At 41.0% G+C, this 12,790-nt stretch overlaps 1 protein-coding gene across 1 annotated transcript in view; it reads right to left on the reverse strand.

Moving 5' to 3' along the window:
- Window positions 1-11,810, reverse strand: part of lpgat1 (lysophosphatidylglycerol acyltransferase 1) — a 67,287-nt gene extending 55,477 nt beyond the window's left edge. Inside the window, exons 1-2 of the mRNA XM_034240119.1 lie at window positions 11,234-11,810; window positions 10,294-10,546 (exon numbers count right to left, since the gene is read on the reverse strand). Of these exons, the coding sequence (XP_034096010.1) occupies window positions 10,294-10,531 (238 nt within the window). The 5' untranslated portion in view covers window positions 10,532-10,546; window positions 11,234-11,810. The remainder of the gene's footprint in view (window positions 1-10,293; window positions 10,547-11,233) is intronic.
- Between the last annotated feature and the right edge of the window lie 980 nt (window positions 11,811-12,790).

Consider the following 12,790-nt stretch of genomic DNA (forward strand, 5'->3'; position numbering starts at 1 on the left):
TTCGACTCCACTACAGTTCAGAGGTACATGGTGTACTTCTACTCCACTACAGTTCAGAGGTACATGGTGTACTTCGACTCCACTACAGTTGAGAGGTACATGGTGTACTTCGACTCCACTACAGTTCAGAGGTACATGGTGTACTTCGACTCCACTACAGTTGAGAGGTACATGGTGTACTTCGACTCCACTACAGTTGAGAGGTACATGGTGTACTTCGACTCCACTACAGTTGAGAGGTACATGGTGTACTTCGACTCCACTACAGTTGAGAGGTACATGGTGTACTTCGACTCCACTACAGTTCAGAGGTACATGGTGTACTTCGACTCCACTACAGTTGAGAGGTACATGGTGTACTTCGACTCCACTACAGTTGAGAGGTACATGGTGTACTTCGACTCCACTACAGTTGAGAGGTACATGGTGTACTTCGACTCCACTACAGTTCAGAGGTACATGGTGTACTTCGACTCCACTACAGTTGAGAGGTACATGGTGTACTTCGACTCCACTACAGTTCAGAGGTACATGGTGTACTTCGACTCCACTACAGTTGAGAGGTACATGGTGTACTTCGACTCCACTACAGTTCAGAGGTACATGGTGTACTTCGACTCCACTACAGTTCAGAGGTACATGGTGTACTTCGACTCCACTACAGTTCAGAGGTACATGGTGTACTTCTACTCCACTACAGTTCAGAGGTACATGGTGTACTTCGACTCCACTACAGTTCAGAGGTACATGGTGTACTTCGACTCCACTACAGTTCAGAGGTGCATGGTGTACTTCGACTCCACTACAGTTCAGAGGTACATGGTGTACTTCGACTCCACTACAGTTCAGAGGTACATGGTGTACTTCTACTCCACTACAGTTCAGAGGTGCATGGTGTACTTCGACTCCACTACAGTTCAGAGGTACATGGTGTACTTCGACTCCACTACAGTTGAGAGGTACATGGTGTACTTCGACTCCACTACAGTTCAGAGGTACATGGTGTACTTCGACTCCACTACAGTTGAGAGGTACATGGTGTACTTCTACTCCACTACAGTTCAGAGGTACATGGTGTACTTTTCCTCCACTACATGTATTTAATACCTTTAGTTACTTCACAGATGTGGATGAATGATGGTAAATATAATCAAGTGTTAAATCAGACTTTAGTTCCACCTGGAGTAAATCCACAAGCTACCCTGCAGTATACAAAGTCATTCAAACTAGCTGCTCCTTTACCAGCTTTGAGAACACTTTCATGATCAATCATTATAAAACATATCATATACACTGAACAAAAATATAAATGCAACACTTTTGTTTTTGCTCCCATTTTTCATGAGATGAACTCAAAGATCTAAAACATTTTCTACACAAAATAACCATTTCTCTCAAATATTGTTCACAAATCTGAAAAAATCTGTGATAGTGAGCACTTCTCCTTTGCCGAGATAATCCATCCCACCTCACAGGTGTGGCATATCAAGATGCTGATGAGACAGCATGATTATTGCACAGGTGTGCCTTAGGCTGGCCACAATAAAAGGCCACTCCATTTTTTCCGGTTTTGTATTTTCAAATTCTAGCGCACTCGAGCTGGTTTCTCCAAAATTACCTACCCCACCTTTAAAGTTCAGGGTAATCAACTGTTAAAAACATACTGTTCAAATTTATTTTTTCAATAAATGGATGTTTTCAAAGTAAATGGATAATCGTTTTTAATAATCGTGATATCAATTATTGACCCAAATAATCGAGATTATGATTTTGGCCATAATCGAGCAGCCCTAATTGATACCACAAGACGTTTATCAGATATGCAAAACAACAACCACAGCCATGGTTAGCCTGTGCAGCCCAGTAGTCTCCATGTTGGTTTAATTGGTCTCATGAACGGTCTCTAATTTGATGTCCTCTTTAAAAGCTCATTTAACCCTATCCATGGCTTCTAGAGTTTTATATCAAATACATCACAAAACAATATGTATATAGCACCAGGGCTCTCGACTAACTTTTTTCCCCATCCTCCCGGAACCGTCCCGAAATACAATCTAAGCCGTCCCGAAATTAATGTGGACAGTCCCGAATTTAAAATGTTAGTTTTTCTACATTATCATTAGTTAAAATCATTCAAAGTGACCTTTAACATAAATAAAACATCATACAAATCATTAGATGATAATTCATCAACCTTTTTATTTGAGTAAATCATTCAATCACATAAACAAAGGCCAAATATATTTAAACAAACACACAAACGAGAAAATTACTCTAATATTGAATCCAATCAAGTCCCATCCAATTAACAAAACAATCCAACACTGTGTCCTGAAGACAGAACCCAGAGTAACCGCTAACCAGGATGACAGTCTGTAACACAGTCAGGAGACCTTTACAAACGGCCCGCCCCCTCGCACACAGACGGGAGAGAGAGATCTCGTCTGGATTGGAAAGCTCGAAAATACATCATAGACGCATGTTGTAGTCTTATTGCATATTAGAAACGGAGTTGGTGAAACTAAAACTGCGATATAATGTGTATGTAGCAATAATACATATAACATATATTTTTTAAATGTCTCCAGTACCGATAAAAAGTCCGATAACGTCGGAGCTTAACGTTACCACTGTCTTTAATAATTCCGGCCCGGAGCCCGTTTAACACCGGGGCTCGGTACTCATCCCTACATGGGGAGAGGCAGCATATTGCTAAGGACTAAATACGATGGAGGGTTCTCATCTCAGCCTTATTACCCATAGGGGATGAAGAGGAGTAAGTAAATAAAGAGGCCGGCGCTCCAGGGTCAGGTTCTGCTGTGCGTTTTTGTGATGTAACGGTAAAACATTTCAGAATTCCTCCACGGGATGCCATTGTACATCACTCAACCCGCGAAATACACACACTCAGTACATAGCTAGACCCGCGAATTTGCGGGCCAGGAATTCGCGGGCACAGCCAGCTGGGCGGCTGGCTGACAGCCAGCCGCACAGCTGTAGCTACATGTGTGTGTATTTCGCGGGTTTCTAAATGTTGTGTGTGTTTATGTTGACAAGGAGGTTTAATGTGCTACACAAAACGTGCAGTCGGTTTCATTTTCATCGCCATTTGTAGTAGAGTTAGCAGGGTATTTTTATTTTAACTCTCGTCCCAAATTCGTCCCAAAATTATTTTGTATCCTCCCCGACACTATAGTTTTCGACGACGGGACGACCTTAAGCTCGAGCCCTGTATAGCACATGTTTTGTATATCAATAGCCCACAATCTTACTACACATCAGGGGAAATAAATATCAGTCGCCATTTATGCAAACATGTTTTAGGTGTTCCTTATTCCATGCTGTGTTGTCTCGTTCACAACAGGAGTTCATGATAACCTGCCTACAGTATGTTTTCATGCACTACACACACTGAACCTGCTCTACCAAAGTGCATAAGCAGCAAACCAACCAAAGACCCTACCAGCATGCAGAAAAACCTTCATAAAACCAGAAGAGTTTTCATATCAGAGAAGACATAATATGACAAAGATGTAAAGTACAACGGATCTCCGCTCATGTCTATTTACCGAAATGATACATAAAGCTTTCCATTTTCTCAGTCTAAACAATGTACAATTAAGATCATTCAGTTAGAGAGACGTCAATCAAATGTGATCTGTACACACCCACACAGGCCAGAGAAGAAAGTCTAATCAGCCAAGTAACTGATAACACTTGTGTGGGAGCACGATGGCTGTGCAGAGGCTTTAACAAACCAACAGCAGCTTCTGTTGTTGCTTCAAAGAGAAAGCTACACATTTACTCCAGCCCTCACAACTGCCGAGCACATCTGACATCTGATCATTCCTGTACCAAAACATGTATGCATACAGACAGAAATGTGACAAACCTTTTACCTGGATATGAGAAATCTGATGCAACGGTACATTTTCAAGCAATGGTGCCAATATCTGATTCCTGTTGATGCTGTTCATATATGTAAACTGAATATCTTTGTCTTTAGGTATCACCTCTGGTCTGTGAGAAAATTACAGTAAATTACAGTAAATGCCCCCAAACTGTTCAAGGGGAAAGCAGCACAGTTTGCAGTTGCTGCGGTGTAAATAACAGTCGCAAATTAAAATTGTATATAAATGCGACAAATGTATTAATTTCCTGATAGTTGCATCTTTGCTTGAGATGATTGAGTTGGTATGGATAACGAACGGGCAGTGATCGAAGGTCTGGCTGTGTTATATCCGTTGTTTACAGGTACATGAATAACCAGATTAAAAACTGGGGAACAAATGTGCATCGTCTGCAATCTCACAACCACCATCTTTGATCTTTTCACAGACCCAACAGTCACCCCAATCATCCCACATGCAATAAGACTTAATCCTGCTGGCTTTAGAGCACCTGCCTCTCCACTGTCGTGTGGGTGTGTCTCTGATCAGGCCTCGTGCACGCTTTTGTAAACAACAGGGAAAACGGGGCCAGGTCAAATGGCAATACAGCCGTAATGGCACTAAAAAAAAAAGCTTTTTTGGGGGGGGCAATGTAAACGTGTGTCTTTATGAGGTAACCCTTTGAAGTGTCACACATTTTCATAATGCTAAAAGTGATCTGAACTGTTGATCTAGTTTTATATTACCCCAGAATTTGTTGCAGTTATTATTACCCTGCCGTTGACTGAAAGAGGTAGAATTATAGGTTTACCAGACATATTCATAAGTGTCTTGAAAATGAGTTATTCAGCGTGCAAAAAGCTATTACAAAATGACTTATTGACTGTAGAATACGTAATCAACTGAGACCAAACATCCAATTAGTCAACTTAACAAATAACAGGAAGAAACCGCACATCTATCCATCGTTAGCTGGCAGTACATTAGCTTATATAATACATTATAACACAATAGGAAGGGGGTTTATGATGATCTGTGCAGGTAAGCAGTCCAGGTAATTATAGCAATATTAGCTTATCCATGGGTGAGCCTGTTCTTTATACAAATGAGAATATGTCCAAAGGGATGAGTTGTTTTAGTTATGGATGAATGGCTTGAACACACATCACTGGGTGGAGTAGAGCTGAACTCCAGCAGTTATCATAATTACATTTTCTCAAGAACTGCGGGGAGGATATCCCTCTGAAGCTATACGAATGTGCCTAATTGCTTTTTGTGAGGAAAATCTTTCCTCTGATCACATCCTGCAGCCCGTCTTTGATATCATATCAATAAAATCCACACCTTAAGAAGTAGAGTCTGATCTTCTCTCTCTTTGGTGCAACAAAAACACACCTGTGTTTATTTAATCTGGCAAAAAAATGCATCATTACGGCTTAGGGCAACGTGAGTTTTAAGTAGGGATGCTCCGATCGAGATCGGCCGATACTCACTCTCTACCGATCGATCGGTGATCTCTAAATATGCCGATCGCGAGAGCCGATCGCATGATGTAAAATACATGACACTTTTCTCTGTGTGCGGCAAAACAAGCTCGCCAAAATGGCTTCACCGGTCTGGCAGTATTTTAAAGTGTCCGAAAAAGACAGTAAAATAGCGGTATGCAACGTGTGTGAAGCAGAAATCCTGCAGCTCCGCCCGCCGGACCGGTGAGCGAAACACACAAGAGTTAGACCTAACACACTTAGCTATTTTATCTACCTCTGGAACAAGCTAAACTAGTTATTATAAATATATGTATTCTTCACTGTCGGGTCACTCATTACTGGATCAGTGAGCTGCATGAGATACAGGCTGTCAGGAGAGAGAGAGAGAGAGGGGGGGAGAGAGAGAGAGAGAGGGAGAGAGAGAGAGAGAGGGAGAGAGAGGGAGAGAGCGCTTCCGCTCATTTCTCCCGTGTTATTATCCAAAGTGAATGTAAACTTGAATAATGTACATCATTTGAATGTAATAATTAAGTTGATTGTTGTTTGTGGAAGCTCCAGTGAATGAGCCCCATTAACTGAGTTTAAACATCACTTTAAATGGAAGATTTAAAGTGATGTTTAAATCTTCCATTTAGGCCCCGCTCACTCGATCGGATCGGCCGATACTGATTCCGGCGATCGGCTCCGAAATTGGCGATCGGAGCATCCCTAGTTTTAAGGAAACCTTTCATTATACACACTCAAGAATAACAAGACAGTGTTCAGCTCGAAGAAACTCTCACCTCTACTCTCCAAAGTCTGCACTTAAAAAGCTCTCAATTTGAAATTCACAGCATTAATATAGCAACAAACATCTATTTTTTCTATGTTAAGCAATAACAGAGTATTTATGGATACCTGAGCAGAGAATGAAGTCCATCGGTGCCTTGCATGCATGCAGTCTTGTGTGTGTGTGTGTGTGTGTGTGTAGCTAAAAGCCGCCACTCTGCACAGTGCTTATTTGGCGGTATGCATTTCATGTGCGAAACTCAAAAAAAGTTTTCATACAAAAACATCTTGTGTCTTTCTGTCCAAGTTGTCCCAATGATAAAGCAGATACAGTACATGTCACTAGTGTGGTGCCAATAACAAGTCTGCTAGGATCTACAAAGCCCTATTGTTATGTTTCTCCCGGGAGGTGATGCAACATCCTCCATCTCTGATGTCAACCAAAGCTCAGCTTCCAGACCGCAGCGTGTCAAGCTATGAGTTTCCTCTTTGCCCTGACACACATTTATTGAGCGCATGTGCAGGACTAACACAACAGCAATAGAAAAATCGATATTTGACCTCTAATGACACAACCAAAAGTAAACATTTGTCTTTCGGCATGTCGTAAACATAGCACACAAGTAGGAGCATGTTGTACTGAAATTGTTAGCATTGAAAGCCAGTGGTACATAATAACTCATTCATAACGCAGCGGTTACTCTGGAAAATGTGCACTGTGTGACATTAAAACTGCGACCTTGAAGAGAAAGTATAGCATTTATATGATATGTGTTATCCAGATTCAAAGGTCATTCACAAAACAAGGGAACTGGAGGTTACCCAGGAGGGTCCTGTGAGGTAAAGGTGACGGGGTAATCTCTGTCAAAGTGACCCACTAGACTGACTCACATGATACAGGACGAAGCTGACCCCTCCACCAAAACCATTTATCTCATGCTATGTTTGCCAGTATTTAATCTTCTGTACTGATGTACTCTCTCTCTGTTAGTCAGGTTATTAACTCGGGCTGCAACTAAGGATTATATTCCTTATCGATCAATCTGCCGACTTCTTTTTTTAGATGAATTGATAAATCATGTGGCAATCGTTTTTCTAGTGATTGACTTCTCTATTAGTCTGCTTATCATTAGAGCTCTACTGTTTACATTGTTTTTATTTGTAATGGGCGACAATATCTGCAAACAATAATACCAAAAATTTAACAATTGGCTTTTGAAGAAGAAAACTAAAACAATGGAGGAGTTTTATTTTATCTATCAAATAAATACAAAAGGTTCTTATTTTGTCTTAACATTGAACTTATCACCATCAACTGTCCCGTGGCTAGCTTCACCATCAGCCATATTTTTATTACGTCACAAGTTATGTTTCATTGAAGTGACATTTAAAATAATGATGTGGCCCGGTACCTTTTTGTTGGCTAGAAACTGAGTTATGACGCACTATAGCTGCAAAGAAATGCATAACATCGGATGACTCTTTTTGTATAAGTAGCATCACAGTGACAGTGTATGCTTTATTTGATATCAACCCACTTCCAAACACTGTCAATCAAAGTAACACATATAATTACTCAACGCAACACCAGGTGTTCCATAGGCCGAACGCGTTGCATTATTAATCAGCACACCTTGTTGCTCCCCATGTTCACCACTTAGCAATTTGTAAGCATTTTGCTCTGAGCTCCGAGCAACCAAACACCGCTGAATCACTTCAGCTGAGTGGAAACAACAAACACTCCTTATATCCAGCTGTTCTTCTATACATGTCAATTATGTGCGTTTGTCATAGTCTCTGTACCTTATCACTAAACACTAGGGGTGTAACGGTACACGTACCCGTACCGAAATTATTCGGTACGGGCCCTTCGGTTCGGTACAGGTGTGTACCGAAGTGTACCGAACGAATATAACGTTAAACGTAAAAAATTGAGAACGTGAACAACTTTTTGGAAGTAATCTCAGGTCAGAGTAATTTGCTCACATTGGGTTCAACGCGTCATAGAGCGAGCAAGTCATTTCATTGGATGAGAGGCATACTATGAGAGCTGGTCAGAGGGATGCGTTCAAATGTAGTCAGTAATTTGAGAAACTGTCGAAAATTAATGGCGAACGCAGATAAAGTTGAGCTCGAAAATCCTCCAGCATCATTGAAGTCTCCGGTTTGGGAACATTTTGGTTTGGGAACATTTTGGTTTCGCAGTTACGAACAAGGATGACGGACAAAGACAGGTGGACCGAACCAAAGCTGTTTGTCGGCATTGTTCAACTAACATTGGTTACGCGGCTGGCAATACATTAAACTTGCACACTCTTGAAAAGGCATCACCCGAACGTGAATATCACCGGTACCAAAAGAAAAAAGACTGAAGTGCAAACCCAACTCCAGCTAGCATTTAAGCCTCCACTTCTTCAGACCGAGCCAAAGCTATTACAAACGCCAAATATCCTTATGTTGCCATGTTAGCAAAGCGCTACCTGGCTGTATCTGCTGCCTCTGTCCCTAGAGAGGGTGTTCTCCACAGCAGGAGACATTGTTAGTGCCAGCAGATCTGCCCTTTCGGCAAGCAATGTGGACAAGTTCATCTTTCTTTAGAACAACATGAACATACTGACAAGCAAGTCCTAATGTCAAGCTGGCTGCTTAGGTGCTAGTACAGTAAAGTTCAAATACAGATTATTTCAGTTCATCGAAAAGTTGCACCTTAATGTTTATTTTATTATATTTTGTATTTATTTGAGTAAATACATTATTCACAGTTTAATAATAATAATAAAAAAATATATATATATATGTTTTGTTTTGTGAAAAAAAATTATGCTGTACCGAAAACGTACCGAACCGAGACCAAAAAACCGAGGTACGTACCGAACCGAAATGTTTGTGAACCGTTACACCCCTACTAAACACAATTTCTCATGGCGTCATTATCGATCACTCCGCACACAAGTTTCTCTATGACATAAGAACAAACGTGAAAATGCTTAACCAGCGGGACACATTCAAATCGTCTTAACCTTTTACTTCTAAGACATAACTAATCGAATAACTCACATTTGAGCAACTGGAAAGAGCTAATGTTGGTATTGTTCCTTCAATATCACATCGAAGAACTCATCAACGCACAATATAGCTTAATTATGTTGTGATGAACAAATCAATGAATGGGCTAATCCTTGCAGCTCTGCAACTAATGCATTGAATGCTTGATAGTGACAGATGCAGCAATAGTCAAAAGGTGGACATGCAGTATTTAGCTATACAAACAGGAACAGGCTTAACAATCTTTTCAAGGGGAGAATTGCAACCAATGTTAACACAAGTTCCAAATGTGGGACCAATAGTATATCTAATCTAGTGTAATCTAATCTAAAGAAGCATACTGCTTTATTATATGGAAATGCCCCATTGAAAGAGGAACAAAGAACAACTGCAAACTGTCATTCAATCATCTGTCCTAACCCTGTTTCTGAACCTGAGCTTAATGTGTGCGTCTCTTGTATTGAGATTGTAGTCAGTAAGCAAAGGTTTCTGTGAAAAATATATATTCGTTGCGATGTTAGAAAGGCAAAAGGGTTGTCTGACAAAGGTTCCTGAGGTTCAAAATGAATGTTCAAAAGACTCTTCGAACCACATGGATGAAAAATAATGTGTTAGCTGCATCACAAAAAATACTACATACGCGCCTTCTCCTTTAGTGCAACACGAGATAAATACTAGTGTAGGGGTTTATATGAAAACAACAAATACTATCAAAAGGCATCCATAAATCAAACATAACCTATAATTATATGTTGGTTAATGTTGTATAAATTAAATAAAAGGATGTGTTGCTAACTACCATATTTGGTTGGATTAAAAACAGCCTTGTAACTTTTAATCGAGTAGTAAACAAACATTTATTGAGCCAACAGAGAAGAGTCTTTGAGCACAGAGGTTAATGTCATTGCAAAACCTTGTAGTGAAACGTATGCCCATCACTATGGCTGTTACCGGTTTATAACTAAAGGATCTACCAAAAGCAATATTGTTCAGTCTTACTCATCAGTAACCTGTATAACATTTAGTGCTGTATGCACAATACCTTTGCATGCGAGGCACCATGTGGAACAATGGCTGTGTGTGTACATCATAAAGTATCTTACCTGTATAACCTGCGATCCAGCCCCATGAAGACACCATGGCCAGCATCCATTTGAACATGACTCCTTCGATGTACCAGAAAGTCGGGCTGTCCCATATTCTCAGCGGCTGGAGAAGCAGCAGGTATAAACAGTAGGATGGGATGGCTACACAGTTGTTGCACAACATAAACAAGAAACGGATCACAGACTTGAGCAGAACCCAGCCCAGTTTGCCGGCCCCGTCCAAGAGCTGTGCCATCCTGAAACACACCGTCTGCAACACAGAGACACAGCTGTTAGTATCTGGACTATGCTTGGTTTACCAATAAAGGACGAGTCATATGTGTGTGTGTGTGTGTGTGTGTGTGTGTGTGTGTGTGTGTGTGTGTGTGTGTGTGTGTGTGTGTGTGTGTACACAACATTATCCTTACGATAAACAGAATGATGTGCAAATAACATCCACAACAAATCTTGGGTTATACACCCAATGGAGTGAGGCTGCCGCTAACCGGTTATGGGTGAGGCTATTCCACGAATTGCAACACACTGGTAGTGGACTCTGTCTTGTGGTTTTTATTCAAAGGGTTTTATCCTGAACTGTGATTTTTCGTGACTTCCTGCTAGCTAGCTGCCTAGCCTTTACAGTAATGCATGCATACACAGTACCATAAAAGGACCAGTCGCCCGGGACGTGGTGGTACACTTCATGGCACGCTAGCTAGCAGCAGGTAGTTAGCATAACGGTAAATAAATATGACCGGTATGACAACCCTGGGTTATGACATAATTGTAAATCACTCTAACATAAATAATAAAGGTATCTAATAAGCTGGAGTGTGCAGGTATTTTAAGAGACAACACCAAACTCGGATGTCTGGAGGCTGGTGCAAAGCGCAATATCTGCTCGCCTCCTCCAGAATATAGTCCGACCCTGTAATGTAGTAATAATCCTGTTACTCACCCAGTAAATGTCAATGAAGCATCCAAGGACGGCCAGGGGTGTAAGCTAAATGCTGGATCGAGATAAACTATGTCACGTGTGGCTAACCTAAACGGTTATGTTAGCATATTTGTGCCAGTGGACATGGTCTCTGAAATGTCTCTGGCCCGGGTGGAGATGTGTGAAAGCGAAGCTGCAGCAGCACCCATCAGGCTCTCTCAGGGCGGCTCGGCTGCACCGTGGACCCCGGCGGGCTCCGTTAGCTCGCTAGCTAGCTAGCAAGCAGCAGAGTGTCGCTGGCTCCATCTCAGTCAGAGACACCGGGATAAATCCTCCGATGCATCATCCTCCTCATCATCGTCAGGTTAGCTAGCTAATGTTACACGGCGGCTCCCATTAGCGAAGATGGAGGATAGTTCGGATCCGGGGGTTAGGTTAACGCTGACGGTTAAATAAACGCAAACACAAACTATACACGACATATGCTCATGTAATACAGAGAGCTGAGATTTTTTTCGTTTATAGACTCGCAGGACCCGTTATCTTTCTCTAGAGCTCGATTCTCAGCAGCGTCAATGAATGTACACAAAAGACCACGAGAGTGAGAGCGGAAGTGAGTTCACTTTCCCTTCAAAATAAAAGCATAGGCAAGGCAGGGTCTCGAAATCAGTATAATAAAAGACACAAATATATCTTATATTATTATTTATATATATTATTATTTTGTATTTACTTTTTATATACTAAACAAATACAATATTGTTCTAGGGATTTCATTGTTGTATTAGCTAATCTGCAGAATCAGATTATTAAAAACATCTACTCGAATCAACAAACATAATATGATTATATTGGTTAAGACAATATAGAGACCATTTGTTTAATGGAAGACATTTACTTGAGTCTTTCCACATTGTGGTATTGCTATCTTTACTTGACTTTTTATTGATGTCATATTATTAATATGGAGAAGGTTTACTTCCACTTACATTAAACCTGAAGTATGTTTCTTTTTTATATATATATATATTGTACAAAAATGCAGTGTGTTAAGCAAACGTTTTATTTTTCTCACCTGACGCCAGCTTTAAGTGCGCAGACTCTGATGTCAAGTGCTGATGGCTTCAGTATCTATAAAAGCTGCTTTTCTCATGTAGTGACTAAACGTTATGACTTCATTTGAAATAATCTGGACTCATTCCCGGCCGCCGTGAGTCGTTCACAGGTTACATCATCGGTATGGGTGCGTGAGTTCACCGTTAACATCGATGTACTTACTTTAATTTTAACCGGAAACAGTGTGGGCTTTTGGAGTTTGCATCATTCTGTTATGTTGGAAGAATTTGAGATGACATTACACGTTACTTGTAGACGCTTTTATCCAAAGTGACTTACATACTCAATACTGTGGACAATCCCCACAGGAGCAATTTGGGGTGAAGTGTCTTGCCCAGGGACACAACGACATGTTGACTGCAGTGGGGTTTGAACCTGTGACCTCCTGACCCCAACACCAAGGCTCTATCCACTGCTCCACACGCCTCCAAGATAGTCAAACTGTTTTAATTATAGGGCGAA

The sequence above is a fragment of the Gymnodraco acuticeps genome, unplaced genomic scaffold (genome assembly GCF_902827175.1).
Source record: "Gymnodraco acuticeps unplaced genomic scaffold, fGymAcu1.1, whole genome shotgun sequence".
NCBI lineage: Eukaryota > Metazoa > Chordata > Actinopteri > Perciformes > Bathydraconidae > Gymnodraco > Gymnodraco acuticeps.